This window comes from Anopheles funestus, chromosome 2RL, assembly GCF_943734845.2.
Source record: "Anopheles funestus chromosome 2RL, idAnoFuneDA-416_04, whole genome shotgun sequence".
NCBI classification, from domain to species: domain Eukaryota; kingdom Metazoa; phylum Arthropoda; class Insecta; order Diptera; family Culicidae; genus Anopheles; species Anopheles funestus.
In genome coordinates, this window is record NC_064598.1 from 100,279,749 (window position 1) to 100,305,408 (window position 25,660).

The following is a 25,660-nucleotide window of genomic DNA, read 5'->3' on the forward strand; positions in this document are numbered from 1 at the left end:
CAAATTCAAATTATTTTTCCACGTGGTTCACATTCACGGTCACGTGTATAGTTTCACATTAAAATTATGCATTTATGTCTGTTTCAATGGCAAATATTTTTAATAAATTTGTGATATCATACAGAAGAGTGTTTTCTTTCAAATAACAACGAGAAACCAACAAAAGACAAAGACAAAATTTAAATAATGCATCGCCTTTAATCGAAAAGGATGTAACTGAATAATGAATGCAGTAATCAACACAGAAGATAGCACTACCGAAACGGTGTATATTTATATTACACAGGATAAACAAAAAGTATGTTAGTCTGTCTCAAACTCCACGGGTCTTTTTTGGGTCTATTTTTTCGAGATTGCTCGAATTTCTGTACTCGTTATCGATTTAGCAGTGCTCTTGAAACTATCCTTTTGCTGTTGTTTCATGTTTCTTCAGGATAACGCATGACAAACCAAGAGCTTCTTGTTGAGTGGAACCAGTTACGAGGACACATTGTTTACAATTTTCTTCTGATTTTCCTTATGCTTTTCCGCCTTGAGCCGGAGGTCGACGATGCTGGAGTTTTTGTCATGAGCTACGGTAAATCCGGGTAGTGTGGCAATGGCGGCTGCTGCCGCTAGCCCTCCCGGTCTGTACTGAGACAATGAGAAAAGGCTCGCCGGTACGGAACCGGACGATAGAGCAGCTGCGTACTGTGAGAAGATGTGAAAATGTTAGACTGTGTTAACGTGTTTAATGGCCGCCATGTTCAAGCGTTTTTTTACCTGTTGTGCTGCGGCGGAAATAAATGCAGAATCGAAGGCAGAAAAGGCAGCAACGGGGAAGTGATGGTTGACTGCTGCTGCCGTTGCTCCGGTGCTAGAAGGAGGCAGTCCAGTTCCTCCCGTACCGCCACCAGGTGGAACACCGTTTCCTGCACGAAGGGACGGAACGTTGACGTACGGTGCTACACGACACGGTTCGAGTGGAGTTGTGACCGGTGGGCTGTGACTCGAAAGGATAATACCTGTGGGAAAGGAACGAACAGTGAACACAAGAGCACAGAAGATGATAAGAAACAGCAAAAAACAGTCGACTTTTCTTCATAACTGCTGTTACTGCTGGAGGAATGGGAAAGATTTATGAGTAGAAAGTTTTGAATGATAGCCAACTAAATTCAAGTTCTGGTCCTTTTATTGACCACTGGGCTTACTGTTGGGGTTTTTTTTGGTACGATGGCGTAAAGGTAAAGAATCGTTGGGATAACGAGAAACGTTACTCAACGAGATAAAGTACGAACACAGCTACAAATGACACAAGCTGAGTTCCTAAATCGTTGTTTTTCATCCGTTACGATTCTTAACGATAGTTTAAATACACTTTTAGAAGTCTTGTCAATAATTTATAAAAAAATATACACATGGAGAAATGATTTTGATGGAACTCGCAACTAAAAAATGCATAATTGTGTACGAATTAAGCCTAATGATCGATATAGATTTATCTTTTGATTGGCTTTACTTTGAAGGATATATAAAATTCCCATGTATAGCCAGTTTGCTATAGATCTGCTTTCGTTATAAAAAACGTAAAAAAATATTATTTCATAATGAACTCTCCCACAAAGATTTAAATTGTTCGTAATGCTTAAGTCTACGAAAAGAAATCCCCCCGAAAAAAAGTAATTTTATCATTATGAATCATAAATGCAATTATCGTACGTTCGATGCAATTTATACCAGCTAAAGATGGCATAGAAAATAACATTTCAACTTTAAACTCTACAACAGAGGAGATAAGGCAACACCGGAATATATTTTATTCGCAAGCAAATTCATTCCCTGCCCTCATAGGGTGATTGGAGTTGTTCTACCTCCTGTTCAGTTTTTATGATCATTTCTCGCCCTTAACTTTCCACTTGATTTGGGATTCGGAAGGGACTAGACAAGGGGAAGGGCATCCAGATAAGGGAGCTAATTCAATTATGTGATTACATTTGATGTAATCCCATAAATCCGAGACTATGACTCTGGTGATGGTCCGGTTTCGGTTGTGGCTCCCTGGTCTCGCTCGAAGGCGAAAGCCAAATACGCAACAGTTCCATCATTCGGCAGCAAAAAAAAAGAAGGACTTCTTCGGTGAGTCTGGCCTCGTTTCGAAACGTGTCGGTGTCGAACGAAGGGCAAGGAAGTGCCCGACAGCGCACACACAGAGGGAAACGAAACGGTCGTCAGACAGTTTATTAAATTATCATTTTGTGTTGTATTTATTGCCGACTCTGCACAAGCTTCGTCGCACCAGAGGGCGAAAGGGTGGGTGAGCAGGACAGCAGCGAATAGCTTGATTTGAAAATAAAATCATCCGTTTCGTCTCGTATCATTGGATGCAGGGGGAGTGAACGTTTGGGGGTAGAAAGTTCTTGCCACACAAACACAAAATCGAGACCGTATCGTTGCAGGTGGCGAAAGCATCCTTTTTGAACATGGATTTAAAAAAACAACAACACCGGAACACAAACACCAAAAACGAGTTGCTTGCAAATGCACGTCACGTTATCGGGTGGTGTTTGCTTAGAAACAACCCCTACTACTCCACATATAAACCAACTAAAGGCTAAAGGAATATGTATGGATGTGCAGTAGGCGATGTATTTTCGCGATGTTGACGGATTTGGTTGCACGTTGCGTTGTTTACATGCACCGTGTAGATCGAGAGATCGTGAGCACCAAATTACACTAAAATGTCATCTGCAGTGGGTGTATGTGTGTAGGTACCGAAAAGCACAAAGCACTGAACATGCGCTTAAAATTGGTGGTTTTGTCGAGTCAGTAAATCTACGTCGCTTTTGAACGTGCCCGCTGATGTAATTTGTCAACCCAAACATGGCGCTAACCATGAAGTAATGCCACCTAGCCGGAAGAATGTCTCCGACCAGGAAGAGAGCATTTTCAGCACGGTAGTGCATAATTTAAATTTGCATGTATTATTTTCCGTTACGGGCTGTGCTGTTTACACTCTGTTTGTCTGCCAATTTGGCTGTGCAAACAGAGGCTCAGCAAGTTCCATACCAGGGCCGGGAAGAGGAATCCTGTCGGGTAACCCGGGGAACGCGTTTCGTGCCACTTTTTTCATACCTCTCCTCTCGGCAATCCAGATGGAAACGTTCCAAGTCCACGCGATGCTCGCTAATTTGTACGAAACGTAAAAAAGGCCACCGTGGCACGTGTGCGGTTCGGGTCGGAATTGCTATTGGATGAACATTTTTCGCTTGCGAATGCGGGAACGTGATGTCGACGTTTGTTTGATTACGGTAAAGCAAAGCTAAACAGAAAAAGCACATGAACGAAATGTCCTTTTTTCTGGAGTTTTTTGTTTTCAACGCGGCTTCAGTTAAATGTAGAACAGTGATTAACAGTCACGAAATGTTTCAGTTTTGCGATGATGTCATTGGGCAAGTTAAGTTAAAGATCAAAAGAACTCTTTCCTACCGCATAATGTCATCATAGTTTACTACTACACCTTTATCTCTATCGATGTCGAAATTTTCTATACGATGTAATATGTTGGATCGTCTGGTGTCATTCTAATAGCATGCCAAGCCCTCTAGAACCTGCAAAATTGAGGAAAGCGTAGGTCGTCCTAGTCTCGTTTCTAATGTTGGAGTTTTTTTCGGGTTTCTAAGATGGTCCGGTGGTGGCATGCGATAAACGGCGCCGGTCCACACGGCGGCAGGACCGGGTTCAAATCCCATCCGAACCGCGTCCCCGCGTGGCAAGGACTGACTAATCTAACTATTGGTAAAATAAGTTTCGTAAGCCAGAAATGACCGGCATGACCTCAGAGGTCATTACGCCAAGAAGAAGATCACTAAATACGTTTGTGCAGAGAATTCAATAAATTCATTCATAAATATTTAAATAATTTTGAAGTAATTTTTTAGGAACAAACATTAGAAATATGTTGAACAATAAATGACTTAATTACGAAAGCAATAATAGTAATTGAATTATAAGAACCAATACAAGAAAATTCAGGAGATTTAAACACACATGCTTGCACTTGTATTGTATCCAGTCACACTAAGGTAAATATATTTTGCCTATTTGTTGTTTGTGACGTGTTTTGGGGTGTTTTTCTGTATCTTATCAAAATAAAACAGTTGCTGAAAAAGTGGATCCAACGTGAAAAAGACATTAACCAACAAAAAGACTCCAGAAGAAGAAATCCATCCAATTCTCTTTTGTCCCGGGACGACATCCTAGCCATTCCCAGGACACTTATTCCCAGAACAATAAATTACCGTGTCCTTCTAGCGCGTTCCATCTTTTTCCTCCTCTTTCTCTTTCTCTCTCTCTCTCTTCCCTAGATTTTTCCTGGACGAGTAAATCAAAGTGGATGTCCTTGTAGCGAGCGAGTGTGTGGTTTCACCGCACAAAAAGGACTAGTCTTTGGAAAACAGATACCCGTTCCAGGTCGAAACAATTGTTTCAAGTTTCGGCAATTTGTTTCGTTTGTGTCGCGGTTGTCCCTTTCACCTAGTAGCAATTGCACCCTTCGATAAGGTTGAGTGTGAATTTTCCCCGGCAAAAGAAAATCGCTCCTAAGGGGAAACAATCGGATACAAATCAGACGGGGTTAAACGATGCTTTTTTCCCATTCACGGAGAAACAGGCAGACCGAAGGAGGGAAGGATTTATCGAGCCTTTTGTTTGTTTCTCTCCGTGTTCTCTCGGCTCTCGTCGTGTTGTCGCAAGGGTGAATGCGTGGCGTAAAAGCCATGTTTATCCGATAATTGAGTGTTTATGCTGTGATTGAAGCGATGAATTCAATAACATTAATTGGCTTTAGCACCCGCTCACAGTCGGCAAAACAATTCGGTTGATCTGTTCCAGCGGCCAATGCTGGTAGCTGGTACCAACATCAATCCTCATCATTTGTGTCCTTTCTTCTGAAGGGAAGAGATGACTTGACTTGAAATGAGTGTAAAACACTTGGTGGCCAGATTGAAGCGAAGAGAGGGACACATTTTAACGGTGGTTGAATGAATAATTTGATTAAATCGGTACAATCTAATTAATGTTTCGGAAAACAACAACGGGAAGCGAAATTGTTGTTCACACACCTTATGCTGTGCGGTTGGAAAAACCCGCCAGGGGCAGGCCAGTTTAAAACGTTACCACCCTTTCGACTGGGGTGCGCCAGCGTGTGCAGCATGCAAATTCAATACATTTTTCATAAACGACCGAATTAAATTAGAAGCAAATTGATGACAGTCTCGGGGCGCATAAATAATGATCCGTTCAGCGGACTCTGCTGGGACGATGCTGGGAAGGAACGAGAAGGCGCAAGACTCCGAAGAGCTGAGAAGAAGATGGCACCGAAAGAAGGTGGTCAGAGGGTGGACAGTTTGAGGTGCAACAACATATGCGCAGACTCAGACTCGTGTGGCGTGCTTGTGGCGTAGTGCATCTGTCCAATCCTTTACTCTGCTTCCGGTCAATGAAGATGACCATCGGATGTGTCATTTTGCATGGGTGTGGGAATTTGTCGTCTCAAATAAAAGGCTTCAAAATTCAAATCCGTCGCTAGTATCCCACTAGTTACGAAAATAAGTTTTTTACATTTCGATAGATTTTTACTTTCGATTTTGATTTCGATTTATTGTGTTAAATCATTTCAATATAGAAACACCCCCTCCCTTACTAATACACGCACCCAAAAAATCACCCACAGATTTCTCTACAGGATGGGAACATAAACATAAATCAGTATAAATTATTTGATTAAATCGAATCGAATCTCTTGCGTCGCTTCCCTTCGTACTCGCACTCAACAAATTTTGTTCCAGCCAGTCATAAACGAGGGACGTGGCTAAAATTTCTTCTATTCAATAAATATAAACACTGATCATAAAAAAGGCGACCTGAACCACGCACATACGCAGCACCGTATTAATGTATCGGGATTTGCGTATGGTTTTGTGATAAATTTCCAATCGAACGTAGAGGAAAATTAAAATCAAGCCTTACGGAACAGATTGGCCCATTCGATGATGGATTGTAAAGGGCTGTGGGGCAGGGTACAATTGGCAATTGCAATTGGTTGTATCGAATGCATAATTTATAAGCCTGTGTGTCGCTTATGAATGTGTGTTGCTTTGGGTTGTTTGCGATAAATGGCCAATTTGTAGTTAATGTTGCATTTGTCGCTCGAAGGGGAAAATAGAGATTTGAATGTGTTCTTGGTACGCCATTTTGTGTGTTTTGGTAAGAAAGGAAAATTATATGTTTTATATAATGTAATTAAAAGTCGATAAAATTCCTTTAAATAAGACGTGTTTGTTGTTGGTACTCACCTTTGTGCATTTGATTTTCATGCTTTCGACACTTTGCTCGCCGATTCTGGAACCAAACCTTCGGTTGATAATGAAAAGAAAAACAGAGAAAATGTGCAAACAACACATTAAACATAAATCTACCAGGACACGGGGGTAACAAAACTGCAACGAAAGCGTTTTATGATTATGAATAATGGCAGAATGGTTACAGTTTGCTGATTGCTTACTGAGAATGAGAAGTTTTCTTTTAGTCTCTTTAACCGGATCTTAATGGAAGAATCCTTGGAGAAAGCGAACGAACAAAACAATCTGTGAAAGTTGTTCAATGGCGAAAAGAGCATCATCGACAAAGGCAACATTTTCCGCTTCGCAAAAACACACCAGCGTCAAACAAATCCCCTTGTGTTTGTTGCTATGCTATGTGACCGTTTTCTTTTTGTCGAAAAATTCAATTAACGCTACAGTGGCCATCATAAATTTGTTGCTCCAGTCCACCATGTCCAGCCACCAGTACCGGGTACAGGGTTGAAGGTGAAAATAGGGAAGCATGAAGAACGCACGATGGATGCAATCGAGGAACAAATTATGATTCCCGGCGGTCCATAACTCAAGGCTAATTTAACGGCCATCTTGAGTGAAATTGATATAAATAGCGGGCGGAAGGACTGTGGCTTGCCTGCCAAAAAGGTGGCAAAGGATAAACGTTCCTAGTGATTGTTTGCAAAAGGGGCATCTCGGTGTTTGTGTGTTGTTGCAATGTGTAGAAGTGTTGCAGCATGGCCAGCATGTGACGTCACGCACGTCGGAAATCTATTACGACCGCAGTAATGGAAACTCCATTAAGTTGTGAGTGGATTGAACTGTCCTGTAAATCAACAGCCTCATCACAGCACCATAAATAACATCTTTTTGCTTTTGTTTTTAAATACCGCCAACTAATGCCACGGCACAAAAGGGTATACCAATCTATACCCACATCTAAGCCAGATTGAATGCTCCATTCCCTGGAAACAAACTTCAAATACCAGAAGAACAACAAGAAAAGGCAAGCAAAAGAAAATCCAATCAATTAGTGGAAAATTAATGTCCGATTTACGCAACGAAACAAATTCGCCAGCTAATGGTGAGCAAATTAATTTAATTAAATGCAACTTTCTGTCTATATTCACAAAACACACTCCGTGGTGCGAAGGTCACTGAAACAGGGAAGGAATGGCGGGAAAGAATGTAACCTTAAGAATGAGGAAATATATCTTCATCGATTGAACATTAGCCGGCATGTGGGATGATCGAACACGATAAATAAAAAAAATGCTTTGAACTTCACTACCGACCACGTGATCTACCTAATGGAGACGCCTGGTTTTTTACTTATTTTGCTCATACTACTAGTAAACAAACAGATTTAAACAAGTATCATTTTGTACTCTTGTTAGGGAAAATAGGCCATTGGAAGTATATTCTTTGAAGAAATTATTTAAAATAGTTTAGAAACACAGTTGTTTTCTAAAAATAGTTATAGAAAGGGAGCTCAAGAGCTCTAAAAAATAAATTATGACCGAATAATAACATATTGTGTATTGGGAAAATAATAATAAATTTGCTATCGATGCTAACATCTTGAAACCCCCTCAATTTATGCACTATAAGCATAGCACGTTTCTCAGTGGTCGATAATTCAAATGATTTTAGCACCCTTTTGCATATGCAACGAATCCCCTGAAGGAATGGCCCTCGAAAAAAAGGCAACCTCTTTAAACGTTCATATCCCAAAAGCTGGTAATCCTTTCAATTTGCCTAAGTGATTTCGCAACCAAGGCGATGAATTTTTATGCGTTACCTGCACCCTTGCCTCGCTCAGTCCCAACCGTTGGCTTAGTTCCTCCCGCATAAATGCATCCGGGTAGTGCGTTTCCTCGAACAATCGCTCGAGCTCGTTCAGCTGCTCGAGCGTAAAGTTTGTTCTGGACCGCCGTTGTTTGTTGTTTGTCAGTGCTGATAGTGGACCATGTCCATTGGTGGCGTGAGTCGATTCGGCTGGTAATTTCAGCCGTTCCTCACCGTTGGTACCGGCTGGTGGTGCTGACTCTGATCGTGCTCCATCGGCACCCGGATCGTCCTGGTCGGGCGTAAGCGATTCTCGGGGAAGTCGCGCTTCTGCAATGATTCGATGGAAGAAATAGATCGATTATTGTTTTGTGGAGCGGAAACCATAACCTCGCCCTTGACGTTAGCGGGAGAGCAGACATGATTAATGATGCTGTGCCGGTGCGTTGTTGTGGTATCCTTCCACAAAAGATCATGTTATTCGGTCAGGACTTCGTCTACTGTAAGAAACATCATTTGTCATCATCATAAATCTGTTTTTTTGGATCGGTCTGATTCGTTGTTTTATATCGAATAATATCAAAAAGTTGTTCTGAAGGAACAATAAACCTAAATGTTCACACTATTGCATACATTCAGGCGTGTTCGATCTCTAGTAAGTAGCAAAACGACGTAATAAAAACGTACTAAAAACTACAAATCCTTGACCGCGAAACTGTTATTGTAATACCTACCAGCCCTGCAACATTCAGACTCAACCCTCAAAACCCTCAACATTCGATCCACATAAACATTGCTAAATTTAATCAAACCTTTCAACCTCCCTATTCTCGAACGCACCTCAATCACCTCGGATGAGGCAAAGGCCAACAGTGCTTGAACTCGTGCTTGTGCTCCTTTCACAACCGGGGTGAGCCAGATTAAACTTCTACACCGGCTCTTCATGTTTCCCTCATGCTTCCGGGGAAAACATTCCCTTTTTCAACGTCTCTCTCTATCTCTCGCCCCCTTCTTTGTGAAGGCATCGCAACGCGGCGCACCAATCTTTTATTCATGATTATTTGTAATGCAATTTATATCAATTTAACACAATAATAGTGTAAAGTTTGTGTAACGGGCGATGTCGTACCGTGGTCGGGCGAAAGATGTTTCAACATTTCACGTCGGAAGCGCGTGCGAAGATGAACTTCCACCGATCCCCGGTACTCGATGAAGTACGGTTATTTTACGCAAAACTTAATAACAAACTCGCTCACTGGTGAAGTTGCTCGTTTTAAGCAATATGGAGGGAACGTTTTTACGGTAGGGTATAATCTCAAGATGTTCTGGTTCCGTTTGGTCCGGTGAGGTGGTGTGGGTTACCATTTCCCCCAAAACAGCGATGCAGTGCGTTATCTTTTACCACTTAAGGTTTATTATAATTTTTTACACCTCTCTCTCACTGTGTGTGTCGAGGTGGACGTGATTTAGAAGGAAAAAAGTTCACGTATATCGTGGAAAAAAGATGCATAATGGAGCATGTTATGTTTGCAATTGTTATTACATTTCTCACCCGTGGAGAAAGTAAATGTGTTGCTGCTGATTTGCTGTCGGGAAATGATCATGTTCTTCCAGGTCGGGGGCTCCTCCATTTTCGGTCCGGGCTGTTGGTTGTAATGAGTTTTCTGTACGGTGAGTAAGAGTAAAACTACATTTCCTATGCATTTGCAGCAAGCACCATAACGACTTGTCGGGCAGTATTGTGCAAGTTAATGTGCTGTTCATAAATTTAATTTCCGCCCCCCCCGGGGGACATTCGAGTGTAAATTGAGTTGTAATGGAAAAGTATAGCTTCATTCCGTGATCACAAGGAAATGCATTTGAAAACTTTTGTTTTTCTTTAAATGTAAATCTGAAATCGAAGTTCCATTATATTTTTTTAAAAATTAAATACGCCTTTGTTCATGGTGTAATATAAATACTTAAGCCTCTAACTAATTTGAACAAATTATCCAAAAGAACACACCATTACAATAAGTGTTATATGTAAGAGGAAAATAAAAAAAGAGTCACACTTCCATGGAAGAAGTAGTTTATAATCCGGGGAAGTAATGTCCCATTCTCCCTAGCGTTTCTTCCATCGCTCTCACTAATCACAAACCCTTCGAACCGGGAAGAAAATCTTCAAGAAGCAACCATTTAATTAAGTCATTCTCCTTACGGTACAACCAATTAATTAATTAACACGCAAACGCGGCCAGCTTTGCTAAGGCCGTGTAAATTTCCATTCCCATTCATTCGCTCGGTAAATCCTTCCGTCCGGGACGAACCGGCGACGAAGAGATGGATAATGAAAGGTAAATATGCTGGAAAACAAGACATGCCGTAAAGGAAACGGAAGAAGGGTAGGTCGCCAGGACTTAAAATTGTGCCATGTTTTTACATGGTGACGGAAAACGATTGGCTTTTCGCTCGTTGGTTGAGCAAGCCGAGGAAAAAAGAAGCAAAAGCGGAAAAAAGGGTTTTGCGTGATCCTGGTCACGGCACCACTCGCCAATGCCCTTCGTGACGCTAACCCGTCGAATGGTGAGTGATCAAAAGAACGGAGAATTAATGGTGCAAAATTAAATGAATTGACAGTAAGACTTTAGGAAAAGTTCGTTACGATGGTACACGGATCTTGCTGGTTCAAACACAGAGATGCTAATTAATAGACACAGTTTCTTCCCACTTGCCGCATGCCGCTTGGCCCGGTTGGAGGGATTAATGCGCAAGGCTTTTACTGTGATCGCTCGGAAATTCCGGATCCTTCACACCCCTTTTTTGGGAAAGGGGTTAATTTATTTGATTACTTTCTTATATTCCCTCCGGATGCTGGTAAGTTGAAGCAGAAAAACGTACCATCTTCCTTACAGTATTAAGGTAATGGTAAGTAATGATCTGTCCCTTCTTTTTTCATTATTTTCTCCCTTAACCCTTACACACGACATACCTGTATCAGATTCGCCGTCGGTAGCACTAACAGACGTTGGTGGATGATGGCCCGGGTTGCTTATTGACCCCGCCGGATAGTGGTGATTGTTGATTAGGTCAACACTTTGTTTGAGCAGCTCGGAGGCAGGCTTGGGACGTACCACCTGCATACCGGCGGGATCATATCCATGGGCCACTTTGGCCACTCTTGTGTCATTTTCCGAGCGCACAAGATTTAAGGCAACATCATCTTTGGCTTTATCTGAGAATTGTAGTATGAAAGGAAACTTTGTGACTTAAGCATTCTTGTTATTTAAGTATTTATTAGGTAAAAAATGTTTTTTCCTGTAGTATGTTTCTTTGTTATCGATTCCGACGGCTTCACTTTTAATATTGCTTACCTTCCTTCTTTTCATCGACCAGATCGGCAATAAGCCAATTTCGTGGAACATGTCGTTTGCTGTTACTTTTCCCATGTGCATTTCCACGGTCACCACCACCGGTACTACCCTTATCTGGCTCGTTCTTCTGTCCTCTACGCTCACCATCCGTTTCACCGGCGGCAGATAGATCGTTGATCGTCGCACTAGATCGATCGTTCTCTTGTGTCTTCTTATTGTCAAATTTACGTATAACACTAATTTCATTACGATTCGTTACACCTTTCTCGTTGTTGTTACCGGTTATCAGTAAGAGTGAGCGTTCTATCGTGGTTTTATCGCCATTTTTCTCCGCCTGTGTTTCGTCACCGGAACCCACTGGAATCACAACCGTCGGCTCTAGGGAAATGGATCTGGACATCGGAAGGGTTTGCGATGGACGACCGTTTTCACTGGGTTTATATTCATCGTTATCACACACACCCACACTACTGCCACCGCTAGCATTGCTATAGGAAAGATCCGTAATTTCGATGTCGATCGTTTCCTCGTCCTCGTTCGATGGATCTTCATGCCTTTCGCTTTTATCGGTGGAAAGCATATTGGAACGAAGCGGATGTAGCGTGTGGAGCCGATGATGCGACACTTCGAGTGCGTGAGAATGTATTTCGTCCTCAAGATCGCCACCGAGACTGCTGCTCGTATTGGAAAGCAGATCCGAATCGGAACCGTTCCTCGTACCATAATCGGGATGTGATACAGGACCGGTTGTGGCCGTCATATTGAGCAGATCCAGCACGCGACTGTTATTAAAGTCGAACGATTTCGTCACGAAATGAGCCAACTGCTCCATGTTGTACCGGCGGGTTAGTGTCCGTTTCAGAGAATGCTACGATTTGGTTTGTTTTAAATCCTCGAAATAATGTATTTTGTTGCTGGAACTTAATATTTGAGTGGTAGCAATTTATCTGAAATGAAAGTTAATGTATAATTTTTATTCAACAATCAATAACCCACAAAAGAGACTTACAGAAAATAAGAAATTGGAACGCAAAAGGCATGCACGATTGATCATCTCAAAAGCTTTAATTCGAACCGTAGGAAAAAATCGAACCTAACTTAATTATCATCATTCTCATCGAATTTCTCTTTATGGAGGGTGGAATGATGTATGGCACACCGTTTGGACTTAGTGGCTAAGGGTGAAACACGTTCGGCCATCGGTCAATCTATTGGAGATTCCGATTCAGCCGTGTTTCAAGGTATGATTCTATTGATTCAAGTGCTTTGATCGATTATCGTCATCTATCAAAAACGATATACCACAAGTAGAAAGTGCGAAGGATAGGTTAAGGAAAATTTACGTCACTTAGCTGGTTCTGGAATAAGACTTGCAAATTATACGATTTAAGAAGTCTACTTGTTGGAATTCCTTGATTTCTAAAAGTTCTTAGCTAAATGTATCCTAAGAAATGAAATGCCTTCAATAAGGCACGTAAACTGAGGCGATAAGTACACCCCGTCCCTACATTTTAGCCTTTGGAGATTGGCAAATTTATAGGCAAATGAAATTTTCAAATTTTAAGATTTTTTTAATTTTTTTTATTATTTTTAATTCTTTTTTTATTTAAAGCATTATTTGAGTGAACAGAAACTTATTTCAACGAACTCCCATTAAAATAAATCAATTTTTTTTTTTTCAAAATTTCTCAAAAAAAACGTAAGGGGTAAGCCTTATGAAATTTTCGAGTTGAAATTTTTTTAAAATTTTTTTTCTGATTTTTTATTCTTTTTTTAATTTAAAGCATTATTTGAGTGAAAAGAAACTTATTGCAACAAATTCGCATTCAAATATATCACATTTAAAAATTTTGCTACATTGCTCAAAAATGAGGAAAATTTTACATTTTCTCAAACAGGGTAAGGAACTTGGTTCCTCGAATAACTTCTGGCACAGACATCTGAGGACATGGCTGTCCAAGAAGAAAATGTAGCCATTGGTGCCATCTATCGACCACAGGTTAAAGATTGGCGATCCGTTGGATACCGACCGAGTTATAGCCAAAACTTGGTGCAAAAATGAGCCTTAGTAAATTTTTATTTTTTTGAATTTTTTGATTTTTTAATTATTTTTGACTCTTTTTTTTATTTAAAGCATTACTTGAGTGAAAAGAAACACATTGCAACCAATTGGCATTAAAATAAATCAATTTAATTTTTTTTCCAAATTTTCTCAAAAAAATGGCAAGGGGTACCCCTTATGAAATTTTCGAGTTGAAAATTTTTAAAAATTTTTTTTCTGATTTTTTATTCTTTTTTTAATTTGAAGCATTATTTGAGTGAAAAGAAACTTATTGCAACAAATTCGCATTCAAATATATCACATTTAAAAATTTTGCTATATTGCTCAAAAATGAGGAAAATTTTACATTTTCTCAAACAGGGTAAGGAACTTGGTTTCTCAGATAACTTCTAGCATAGACATCTGAGGGCATGTCCGTCCAAGAAGAAAATGTAGCCATTGGTGCCATCTATCGACCACAGGTTAAAGATTGGCGATCCGTTGGATACCGACCGAGTTATAGGCAAAACTTGGTGCAAAAATGATCCTTAGTAAATTTTTATTTTTTTTAATTTTTTGATTTTTTTATTATTTTTGACTCTTTTTTTTATTTAAAGCATTACTTGAGTGAAAAGAAACACATTGCAACCAATTTGCATTAAAATAAATCAATTTAATTTTTTTTCCAAATTTTCTCAAAAAAATGGCAAGGGGTACCCCTTATGAAATTTTCGAGTTGAAAATTTTTAAAAATTTTTTTTCTGATTTTTAATTTTTTTTTTAATTTGAAGCTTTATTTGAGTGAAAAGAAACTTATTGCAACAAATTCGCATTCAAATATATCACATTTAAAAATTTTGCTACATTGCTCAAAAATGAGGAAAATTTTACATTTTCTCAAACAGGGTAAGGAACTTGGTTTCTCAGATAACTTCTAGCATAGACATCTGAGGGCATGGCCGTCCAAGAAGAAAATGTAGCCATTAGTACCATCTATCGACCACATTTTAAGGATTGGCGATCCGCTGGATACCGACCGAGTTATAACCAAAACTTGGCGCAAAAATGAGGAAAATTTTACGTTTTCTCAACCGGTCTAATTTTTTAATTTTGTATTTGTTTACCTTGTTTACTACCTTCATTACAGAAAACTGTCGTGGCGTCAAGTCGCGCTTCAAATAATAAATACACGTATAGCGACTTTTTGCAATTTTTTTATACGAAGTTTCGCAAAAATTGTCGCGTTCGCAAATCGCGTTTGCAAACGCAACAATTGTTAAGCGTTTAGTGACGGGGAAGTAAATTATTTTGTTTGATTGCAGAATTTACTTAGTTTAAACTCAAACAACCAGGTAAAACGGTTAGGAGTTAAAGTGAATAAACATAATGTACTTACTATCACATATTATTAAATGTAGAAAAAATGTAGTTAAAGTTATTGTTTATGTTAAGAAAATAGCGACATTTTGCATTGATTTTTTTTTTGCATTGCATTGATTTTTTCACTTTAATTTATCCTTTTACGTATTGGATTGGAAAACTTTTCACATTGTTTTTTTCTCCACTGAACATCACTACGAATCATAATCCGTATGCTTGCACTAAGTATGTTTTAATTTATCACTTTTCCACAACTTTTCCGTGCAAAATTCTACCAATTTCTTTGGGGAAATATTTTTCCCTCAATGCAATATTGCATCACTAGACTGCAGCACCATTTTTTACGGTAGTCCACCATCTGTGCGGCAGTTCATTATTTGCTCTGTAAGTTTTTGTTTAACACTACACAAGAGTTTAACACTTTATCTTTACTACACACGCGTTTACGAGGTCCTCTTGTCCTTTTCTTGTGCGATGCGTGAATCGATGCGTGAATCGAAGTAAAACAGGTCCAACCGGAACGACCCCCGAACGAACAATAAACTGTTTTACGTTGTCCGTGTACCATATCGGCATGGGTGCATCCATCTGCATGGATATTTCAGAGCAGCTTTCCCGAATTTTCCCTCACCGGCCCATCACCCATCGCCTACTGAGTGAGCAGAGCGGACGAGAATGTTAACAAATGAACGCTCTCACGCATGAGCTAGAGTGAGACAAATCTCTCTTCGCTTTATACGTCGTGTGTTTGGCACGCAGGATAAGAAGGGTGTGTGCGTGTGGGAGACGATGTGCTTTTAACACGTTCGCTCAATTGCATGTTTGTGCAATGATTATCGTAATAATAAAAAGTAATCAAATTGAGTGCGGTGTCGTCACCGGACCGCTCCTGTTCCCGGCGGGGGCTGACATCTTGAAGTGCGCCGCAAATGTGCCGTGACCAGGCGTTTCTCTGTGTGTGTTGTTTTGGGCAGGAAGGAATCTTGTGTCGCGTCTCTTCCAATCGTACACGCACCGAGGAACAAACCCGGAAGGATGCTTAATCGCCCGTGAGGGCTATATTTCGTCTTAATAGAGCGATTTTCTATCGATAGGTGAGAGCGCACAGGGATGGCCAGGACACCCCATCAGCGGTATTAAAATGTGACGGTGATGTGAGAAGAAAGGTAGAAGAGCAGGATGGTTCTGTGTAAGCGCAATGGAGTGCGAGGGAAATTTAATCACTGTTGATAGGATAATTTTCATCATTTGCTGTTTGTTTTCTTGCGTGTACTTTGACGTCTGAATTGCTTCATTACTAGCATGCTTAAGAAAGATCGTTAATTTGTTGTAGTCATGTTTTCACTTTAAAAAAATTAAAAAAAAGTATATTCTCGTTCATTAATAAGATTCAGTGTGAGAATTTAGTTAAAAAAAACTACAATTTAATAATATACATTAATTATTACATTATTAACATACATTCGAATGTATTTATGCTTCCTTACAGTTTGACAACAAATCCGGCCAGAATGGAAACATCATCGAAAATGATCCCGTACAAATGGAACTGCTACAAACGACCAGGCGCCTCCATGGAAATTTTCTACTGCGCATGCTTCACACTCACAGCCCAACTGGTCGACCGGGAAACAACTACCGACGCCATTACAAACGATGCTTCCCTGCATCCGATTGGTCGAACCCGACCATCGAGAGGGGTGGAGCTAAACCGATCGCTTTCCTTCACGCACACGTGAGACAACAGGAAAACTCTTGGCACGTGCTACCGAAACGCCGAAGCAATTATCCGTCGATTTCATTCCATCAGGTTAATGGGCCGCTCGATGGGATGCCTAACCCGCCATCACCCGCCCCTCAAGGCGACCAAGTGTCAGTGATAACAGTGATAATAATCGTCAAATGTTTGCAATCTTCCTTGCCGCTTCTTTACAGCTCCGACCAAAAAAACGGACGTGTTGCGTGCGTGCTTTAGATGAGAGGTGATTTTTTAAAGTAATTTCTCTCTCTCTCTCTCCTCCAGTACAATTCGTGGATGCTGTAGAGATGTGTCGATGACAAAGCGATTGCAATTTACCGCCCTCCATGCTGTCCATGTCTTCGGCTCATTCGATTACTCTTGTCCTTCTTCCTCCAGCGGTGTTGTTAATCCCTTTGGGGAAACTCCGCAAGCAAAGGGAACAACGGCACGATCCACACTGCCGAAGCAAATTGGTGCGAGGTAAATAAAATGTAAAAAGATTTGTCCCTAATGGATTTGAAATGCCTTTTATGGTTATTGATATTGTTATGGGTGTCAGGGCAGCCGGTTGGAATGCCGTCCTTATTTTATGCTTTCTGCTTTGCGAAAAGAAGTGTTCCTTGTACGTCGAAGGAGAGTAAGAAAAAAATTATCTGTTTTTTGGTGGATTATTGAGAACTGACGTCACCATATTTATGTTTTTTTTTAAATTTTTCTTTGATAAATTTAAGTACATCACAATATGTTTTACTTTGAAAATATAATTTTTTTAAGTAATATTAGTTGGTAATATCTGTGTTTATTTTATTTTAGTTTAAAAGTCACTGCAGTATTAAACAGAAAAACATTTAATATGAATTTCCTTTGGGTATTCATCGCCAGAATAAATCAGTGCGTTTTTCTTCTTGTCCGTATAGTCAGCAGCAGCAAAAAAGTAATAAACAACAATTACACTCTCAAGTACGCCAAACCGCAGCCAAAGCGTTTAATGTACCGAAATAAATTCATTTACTTTTGCACGAGAGAGAGAGAGAGAGAACGAACCTATGTGGCAAACGTTCACAATGCAATGCTTGGCATGTGGTATGGAAATGTTCCCAACCCCCAAAAATGGCGGGTCTACAAAACCCAGGTTAGCGACATTTCGGTGCCACAATTTGCATACGACTAAGGATTAAAATGTATCGAGACAATTATCATAAATTAAGGACGGGTGCGCACGATGCAGAACCACCAGGAATCGTCGCTAGGGCGCTCATAGTCACCTCGGGGACTTGATCTGATAGTGGAGTGAAACTAACGCTTTTTTTGTTTTGTTTTCAGTTTTGCTACTTGCATTGCACCGGTCGCGACATTTGGCTAGCAGCAGGACGATAAATTTGCACATTCAACGTACAGAGTGACGATAATGACCATCGGCAAAATGAAGCAAATCAATCTGTTGCCCGTAGCGTACGAAAGGAATTATAGGTACGTAGGTATTGCTTATTAAATTTCTCCTCCAGTTAAATTCCTTCTGCTGCATTGTTGACTAATGTCTCTAGATAAAACCGACTGTTTAACGTTTGTGGATAAAACCGTTTAAACCTTTTTACTTTGTTGATATGTTTCGGAACAAATAATACTAAACGTCCCACACTCATTGCTGTTTGGACAAAAGCATTTATGGCCGTTTTAATCCTATTTAAGCTTGAGCTATCTTCCTTAATCCTAACATCTGAATTAACATAAATTTAACGTTCGAACATTCCTTCCTGATCGAAATGCTTAATACAGTGACATATGAAAAATATCCAACTTTTTTTATATTCTATTAACAGAACGTAACCAGGACAAAACGTCGTCACTGTGGAAATGAGCTGCAAATAGAGACAATCTACAAACCCTTCAAATGTGCTCACATCAAAGCATGCAACGTTCATTTTGTAATTGTTAAACAGAGTTACTCGCGTAAAAACACAACAACTGCACTGGAAAAGGTTCGTCCGTAAAATTCTTCACCATCTTCACCATGGACGAAGCTTCCGACGAGAATTTGCAGCAATTTTCGATATCCAGTGACTTCTTCCTGCAGTACATCGATTGTTCCCAGCTGCAGTCAGCGTTTACGCCTCTGCGCAAAAGCGTCCGGTCTGCCCTTTGGCCACTGATGGAGCGTAAAATCAAGGGACGCGAAAACACCGACCTTCAGGTGCACATTGAAGATACGCTAATCCACTGTCATCTGTTACCGCTGCAGTGCTTCAGCGAATACTTCGAGCAGGAGGTGCGTCCAGGCCAGCCAGTGGTGGAACTCCCGGCGCATCAAGTACCACCGGCCGCGTTCCAAATAGTGTACGATTGGATCTTGGACCCAAACCGGCAGCTTGAGTGGGAACACTTCGTTAGCGTTCTGTCTGCGGCCGAATTTCTGCGCATTCCTGCGCTGGTCGAACGTTGCTGGCAGCATTTGGACAATCCTAAGGTGGTGGAAAATGTGGCATTCTTTGTGTTTCTGCAGGCGCGTAAGTTTCGCAGCGTCCAGCTGCAACCGATGATGCTGCGCCGGATCTGTCGCTTCTTCCTGAGCCTCGTCAGCACGCCCGAGTTTTGTGAACTTTCGCTGGAGGAACTATCGGTGTTGCTGGCGTCCAACATTGTTGGAGTGTTCGACGAAACGGATGTGCTGTACGCCGCATGCCACTGGTTGCTGTACGATTGGGGTGAACGGCAGTACGCGATCGAGAGTGTAATGAAGTTGGTGCGCTTCGAACGGATGCGGGCAGGCGATCTGGCCCGATTCTGCGTCTTCCAGGAGTGTGCCGAACTGCAGCCAATTCTGCGACATACCGCTACGAAGCAGCTGGTTGATAGGGCACTTGCATCTATCTGCTCACACCGGCAGGCTGTCAACAGCAAGCAGACATCCGCGGCAGATGGAGGAAGCGGCTGGTTGGTAGAACATAGTGTGCCGATGGAACGTGTCCGACTGGTTCCAGACACGACAGAAACGCTCGCATTTGTTGCCGGTGATACAAGCTACGATGGATTCAACGAGTTCCTACACGTCCTGTGCACCAAACCCAACATCTGGCAAACATTCCGACTCTCCGAGGATAATGTGAGCCTGCTGGAGGATATGTTCGGAGAATGTACCGTGACAGACTAAGGAAGCTCTCGTGAGGCTGAGCTCTCGGATAAAAAAAAACATCACGGTGGTGTCTAAATTGTGCGTGACTCTCAGGAAGAATTTGTTTGTTTGTTGATTTAATTATATTTTGTATAATGTACTGCTATTATTCAAAACAAGGAAATATATATCATACGATATTATTAAATCGCTGATGGAGTGCAAAAAATAAACATCGATTAGTGTGAAGCGATTGATATCAGGAAAAAGGGTGCGAACCGCTTCTTTCTTTCTGCCTCAAAAGGACGTCCTTTCATTATTAATCACATTCCTATTTCTAGAGGGTTATGTATCGTCGCTAGACAAGAGCAGGAACATTTAGAATCATGTTCAACGATAGCATGCGCAAAAGGATAAAGTGTTAGGAACGTTGATGAGGATTAGCGTTATTCCCTCCAAAGGATGATTTACACAAGTATAAATTAAATTATATCGCCGTTTCCTGGGGCTGAATGAAATTGTAACGAATGAACAGATGTGACAACAATATTACGAAATAAAGATGATATTGAGAAGAAAAATACATTTATTACTTGAAAAAGCGTTGCTGTTTTATTATTTCAAATGACTCTCTCCGCCTCTGAGAATTTTGTTGCAGAAAACGGTCGGTTTTAAAATTTAAAACAACAAGAGAGCATCCAACGCAGGACGTAACACTGATTTGTCTCCTCCAGCCGTCATATTAGTATTAGTGATCGGTAAAATAATTTTAACAAGAGACCATCCTATAAAGAGGGCAACATTAACCACCGTTCGATTTTGCCGCACGCGACCGGGAGCAAGCGAGATGCAAGCGACAAAAATCAAAACCGGTTTTGACACCAAGAGAGTATCCCACGAAGCAGGCAACAGTCACTTCTCTCTTCTAGCCGCCGTGCTGGAATATCGCATAGCTGTTCTTTTCTCGCATGTTATCATGGCTCGTGATGATCTAGTATTGATGATCATATGGGAGGAAGGGAAAAAAAAAAATCATCTCTTTCAATTCATCCGACCAATGGTAGAGGATCTCGAATTGCTGTCAATGATAACGAGTGGGAAAGGGACCGCTATATGAACCGCTAAGCTGGGGAAATGCTAGTTAATGCTACCTCTTTTGTTGGATGCTTTCTTGGTGTCGAAAAGTCGTTTTTGATTTTTGTCGCTTGCATTTCGCTTGCGGCAAAATCGGACGGTGGTCTAATGTTACCTCCTTCGTGAGATGCTCTCTTGTTAGAATTATTTTACCGATCACTAATACTAATATGACGGATGATGGATGCCAATCAGTGTTACCTCTTCCGTTAGATGCTCTCTTGGTGTCGAAAAATCATTTTTGGACGTTTTCAGCGGACGATCACGGGGAAATTTGCGAAAGTCGAAAGGGCGGACAAAATTTTGCTTTGCTTTACGAACAAAAATTTACTTACGCTGGCAGTAGACTGTTAAAGAAAACAAAAGTAACCGTGTTTATTTATTGTTTCAGTGGTACTCATATTACACTAATTAATACATATTCACATACACGTGCCCGGAAGGGAAATTGCATGTCGAAGGGTGTTTTCGGCGCGCCGAATCTGTGAGCAATGCGATGAAAGATGAGATGAACCAAATGAAGGAAAATGCACCAGGTAATAGCATTTGCCTTATAGTATGATTCTCGTTCGTGTTCCTTTTCAAATGATTGGTGTTTGCTTTTGTTGAAAGCACAAAGAAACTGCAAATTGACGCCTCTAGCTGTGAGTTGCGGGTATTGGGTTGTGAATGTTTTGAACAGCGACACGGTTAACTCATACGTATGTACTTCCCTTCCTTTTTTCCATTGTTTTTGCTAATAGTAACGTAAGTTAAAATATATTCCACGTTGGTTCCTATCTGCTCGCTTTTAGTATGTACCGGACAAGGGGACATGGCCAATAATTCCACCTGGATAGATTTACTGGTGCAAACAAACGGACACACGGGAGGCTCATTCTTGTATATAATGCACGGAATGAAAATATAGCATACCACGATAGTCAGCAACAGCGTTCATATGAGAGAACCCCAGTCATTTAGAATCCATTCTACATACACATCTGCATCGGTTTGCTATGCGTTCTAATAAAAACACAAAAAATGATCGGAGCAGAAGCTAGATGGAAGCCGACAGTGGGGTTCGATATCGTTCGGCTGTACTGTTCGAATCGAGCGCGTGTGTTTAGCCTACCGCGGACGTAATTAATTCCGCAACGTCCATATCCGTCGATCGCACTGTCAGCTGCATCGTAACACCATCAGCCACGGCCAGCTTCGAACGGACAAACACTTCCACTCCACCACGGAACGTTCCTGCAGATAAACGATATCAAAACAATGAGCATGAGCTGGATGTTTAACACATTTTGGCAGCGTAAAACTCACCGGAACAAAGTAACGTGTGCGTGTGGGCGCCGTCCGGCACATTCTCGGAGAGGTTCGCAGGAGCTAAGCCGAGGAATTTCAGAATCGTGTTTACGGCATCCTGCAGACTGTTCACAGACGACAGCTCGAATGTGTCTTCCGCTTCAACCCATTCTGTACACGGAGAATAAAAAAAAATTTAGAAAGACCTTCTACCAGATGTTTTCATCATTATACAACCTTCCGTATCGGCACTTTCCCACGCGGCAAGGAAGTTTTGTTTCTTTGATTTTTGCATCTGATCCGCAACGGTTATTTCGATATCCTCTAGTATGTACTCGTCGTTGTAACCTTCGTCCGAATCTGGCTGTCCGGTGGCTGGATCGCAATCCTTCACCAGAAAACGTAATGTTGCGCCCAGTGTGGCTAAAATGGAATAGAACGAAACAGTAAGAAAAATACTCTCCTATGATTTCTATAACGGTGTGCCCGCACACTCACCGATAGAGCTGGGTACGTCTTCCGGAAATTGAACGATAACGTAGGTAGATTCTTTGTCACCATACGGTAACTTTGCACACGGAATAACGGCACGCGACACGAAGCCTTCCGGGAGCTCCAAATCTACGCGTACATTCTCCAACAGCTGATCCGAAAGCGTGTTCACACAATCGAACTGAAAGAGAGAGAGAGGGCAAGGTTTAAATTTTCCCTTTTTTTCTTTTAAACGAGATTTTACGAGATGCGATTTACCTGGAACACAATGTGATGCGCAAAGCAGTGTTTGATGCAGGACACCGTGTATTCGGTTTCACTCTCGGTCAGTTGCACCGGTGCGCAGGATTTGTGCAGTGCGCCTACATGATGGATGCCCGGTATGGCGAGCAGCTTCTCCGTGTTAATCTCTTCACGATTGACACGTGCGATTTTTGGTGCCGCTACAAACAGGACGCATGTTATAACAACACTACTTAGAATCTGGCATACACATACGCTACGATCTTACCTTTGTTCATGATCATGACTTCTTCGTTTACTTCCGGCTGGACGACCTGCGATTTCGGCACAATCGAGAGATCGAATCGCTCCGTCAGCGGGCCCTTCAGATGATCGTTTAGCGATTTTTCCAGCAGCGGCAGGGATACGATCTCATGATCGGCGATGAACCGTTTATTTAGTTCCGGGTTCGATTGGTTCAGAATGGTGTAATAATAGGTGGCCCGATCGCGTACCTCATCGTCACAATCCATCTGACAGCGGTTCAGCAGCACCAGCACGTTCGGTAACAAATCCGGACAGCATGCACCGAACTGTGCGATCGCAGCGACGGCCGCTGCTCGTACGGTCGCATTCTCCAGTATGACGCGATTGTAAATGAAGCGAATGTAGCGTGACGGACACTTCGAGTATGGTCCTTCCTTACCGAGCAGATGCAGAATACGCACCGCCAGCGACGTATGTTCACAATCTTCGATAAACTCACACAGATGCCCGAGACCTGCCTCTTTCGCGTCCGGATTTTCCTCGATGATCAAGATGATCGTGTCGACGATTGACGTCTTGTACTCCAAACCACCCTCCTCCCGTAGCATCCCGCTCAAGAAGTTCATTGTGACCGCGTGCTTACGGGGGAACTTCGTGCACAGTGAACGAATCGCCTGCACCACCACGAGCTTGAATTCGTCCGAAATTTCTGCCACAAACGTCGCGATCTGCTTCATAAGCCGCTCGACCGAACTTTCGGCACCGGTCTTTAGGAGCGTGGTGATAGCGAGTGTTGCTACCGAACGGTTCGAATCGGCAATCAACCCTTCCAGATCGAGATTGCACACATTGACCGCGGGTGGATGCAGCATGGCCACCTTGTTCATCGTGCGTACCGCCGCGAAACGTAATGTGGCCTTCGACGAACCGCAGAACAACTGCAAAATGCTGACCGCGGTCGAGAGTTCCCGTGGATTTGTTCGCTTCAAATTGACGACGGCGTGGGCCGCCTCGTACACCACCATTTCCGACTTATTGCGCAGACAGCACTCGACAAAGTTGAACAGCGGTGATTCCTCGGTTGCGTTACCGCTGGCATCTTCCTCCTCCATAATTTTGCACGCGATACGAATCAAAAAGCACGTAGCGTACGGGCTTCGCAGATGTTGACGTGTCAGCTTGTTTACCAGCTTGGTTACCGCCAGCCGGTCAGCTTTCCGGATGTGGTACAGCAAACCGAGCCCGTGATACTGCACCATTATGTTGTCACTGTTCAGTGCTTCCTGTGCTTCATTTGCCCAGCGCTTGACCACCTCACCGGCCGTACTAGCCAGGTGCAGTGAGCTGACCAGTGCGCCACTCGAGACGGGTGCATTCCGATCGACAATGCACTGTTTCATATAGCGTTCAACGGCCTGTAGCATTGTGCTGTCCGTGATGCTGCACAGCGCCCGGATGGCAGGGGCACGGTACAGATCCTCCTTGCCGGTCATGTCCTTTGTCAACGAGCTCGTTACAATGATAACATCGTCCGCAATTGGGCTAAGCTCCTTGATGCCCAGATAAACCATGCGCCGCATCACGACATCCTTCGATTGGAACAGTTTTGTCATCGCGAAAAAACACTCCGTAGCCTCCCTTGTGCCCAGCACTTCACCCTACGGAATACAGTGAGCAAATATCAACAATGGGTGGGTGGGTGATGTCAGCTCTAAATAAAAACCACCAACGGCGTGGCTCCACTTACCTGATTAAGTAGATACAGTATCTTGGTGAGAATATGTGTACATTTACGAGCGTTCACCGGTGTCTCGTTGAACATTCGCGTCTCCTGCAGCACCGACGTTTTCTCGAGGTTTTGCCATGGATTACCACCTGCCAACCGACGACGTGCACGGCCACGTTTAGTGCGCCACATGAAAGAAGCAGCAATTGAACAAAAAAACGATGACAACAGATGACTTTAACCGTGCTTCCTTCGCACGGATATGCGGTCGATGCTAACTGCGATCAAGCAACTAGGTCTCCAAAATACATACCGTCATCTTCCTCCTTGTTATCTCGCTTAAACGAGCTCATCCTGATAACCGGGGACGGGTTGTTCTGTGCGTAATGCTTGCGGTCTCAAGATACCACAATTTGCACTGTTTCGAGTTGGGTTTTTACACGAAATTTACGCAATTTTTGCTAAAGAAATGCAACACTATTCCTCGTCGAAATTTTCAACCACGTCACAATAATTGATGCAGTTTTCTTTTTTCTTTTCGGACATCATCTGTCAGTGGGGTGGTATAAAGCTTACTTGACAGTAGCGCTGACGTCTTGGTGGTATAAAACTGTCAAAGCCAATCGATTGGACATTATACGAGTTCAAAACAATGATAAAGCCGTTGATATATATTTTTTCCAATATATAATTTGCTATATAAGTATAAATATATAATATATAAGTTGCTCAATCCTGTTCTAATATTTAACCATATCATCTGA

The 25,660-nt window shown here is 42.0% G+C and overlaps 3 protein-coding genes across 4 annotated transcripts; 1 reads left to right on the forward strand and 2 right to left on the reverse strand.

Moving 5' to 3' along the window:
• Positions 1–110: 110 nt before the first annotated feature.
• LOC125763428 (homeobox protein AHox1-like) lies at positions 111–15,655 on the reverse strand. Its single transcript, XM_049426629.1, has 7 exons — positions 14,932–15,655; positions 11,495–12,441; positions 11,113–11,355; positions 8,155–8,471; positions 6,333–6,390; positions 763–1,004; positions 111–690 (listed from the first exon to the last, which is right to left on the reverse strand). The coding sequence occupies exons 2-7, from the start codon at positions 12,324–12,326 to the stop codon at positions 478–480; spliced, it is 1,905 nt and encodes a 634-aa protein (XP_049282586.1). The 5' UTR covers positions 12,327–12,441; positions 14,932–15,655; the 3' UTR covers positions 111–477.
• Positions 15,656–18,510: 2,855 nt separating this feature from the next.
• LOC125763503 (kelch-like protein 25) lies at positions 18,511–19,980 on the forward strand. The gene has a single exon (XM_049426763.1). The coding sequence runs from the start codon at positions 18,668–18,670 to the stop codon at positions 19,802–19,804; it is 1,137 nt and encodes a 378-aa protein (XP_049282720.1). The 5' UTR covers positions 18,511–18,667; the 3' UTR covers positions 19,805–19,980.
• Positions 19,981–21,242: 1,262 nt separating this feature from the next.
• LOC125763399 (coatomer subunit gamma) lies at positions 21,243–25,452 on the reverse strand. Of its 2 annotated transcripts, XM_049426564.1 has the most exons (8): positions 25,210–25,452; positions 24,918–25,045; positions 23,193–24,828; positions 22,940–23,124; positions 22,688–22,862; positions 22,427–22,612; positions 22,208–22,360; positions 21,243–22,135 (listed from the first exon to the last, which is right to left on the reverse strand). In XM_049426564.1, exons 1-8 carry the CDS (start codon positions 25,247–25,249, stop codon positions 22,005–22,007), a joined length of 2,634 nt encoding a protein of 877 aa, XP_049282521.1. In that variant the 5' UTR covers positions 25,250–25,452; the 3' UTR covers positions 21,243–22,004. The 2 variants fall into 2 exon arrangements, with proteins under 2 accessions (XP_049282521.1, XP_049282520.1); XM_049426563.1 differs by lacking the exon at positions 25,210–25,452 and having other exon boundaries at positions 24,918–25,103.
• Positions 25,453–25,660: the final 208 nt, after the last annotated feature.

What these genes read in the sequence shown, in the direction of transcription:
- LOC125763503 (XM_049426763.1), top strand. Translation starts at nt 18,668, where the DNA reads ATGGACGAAGCTTCCGACGAGAATTTGCAGCAATTTTCGATATCCAGT.
- LOC125763399 (XM_049426563.1), bottom strand. Translation starts at nt 25,088, where the DNA reads ATGTGGCGCACTAAACGTGGCCGTGCACGTCGTCGGTTGGCAGGTGGT. An exon ending in AGACGTACCCAGCTCTATCG is followed by an intron (nt 22,613 to 22,687) that starts GTGAGTGTGCGG and finishes ATTCCATTTTAG; the next exon opens with CCACACTGGGCGCAACATTA. An exon ending in GCACACGTTACTTTGTTCCG is followed by an intron (nt 22,136 to 22,207) that starts GTGAGTTTTACG and finishes GTTTATCTGCAG; the next exon opens with GAACGTTCCGTGGTGGAGTG.
- LOC125763428 (XM_049426629.1), bottom strand. Translation starts at nt 12,326, where the DNA reads ATGGAGCAGTTGGCTCATTTCGTGACGAAATCGTTCGACTTTAATAAC. An exon ending in GGTCGATGAAAAGAAGGAAG is followed by an intron (nt 11,356 to 11,494) that starts GTAAGCAATATT and finishes TACAATTCTCAG; the next exon opens with ATAAAGCCAAAGATGATGTT. An exon ending in TTTCCGCCGCAGCACAACAG is followed by an intron (nt 691 to 762) that starts GTAAAAAAACGC and finishes ATCTTCTCACAG; the next exon opens with TACGCAGCTGCTCTATCGTC.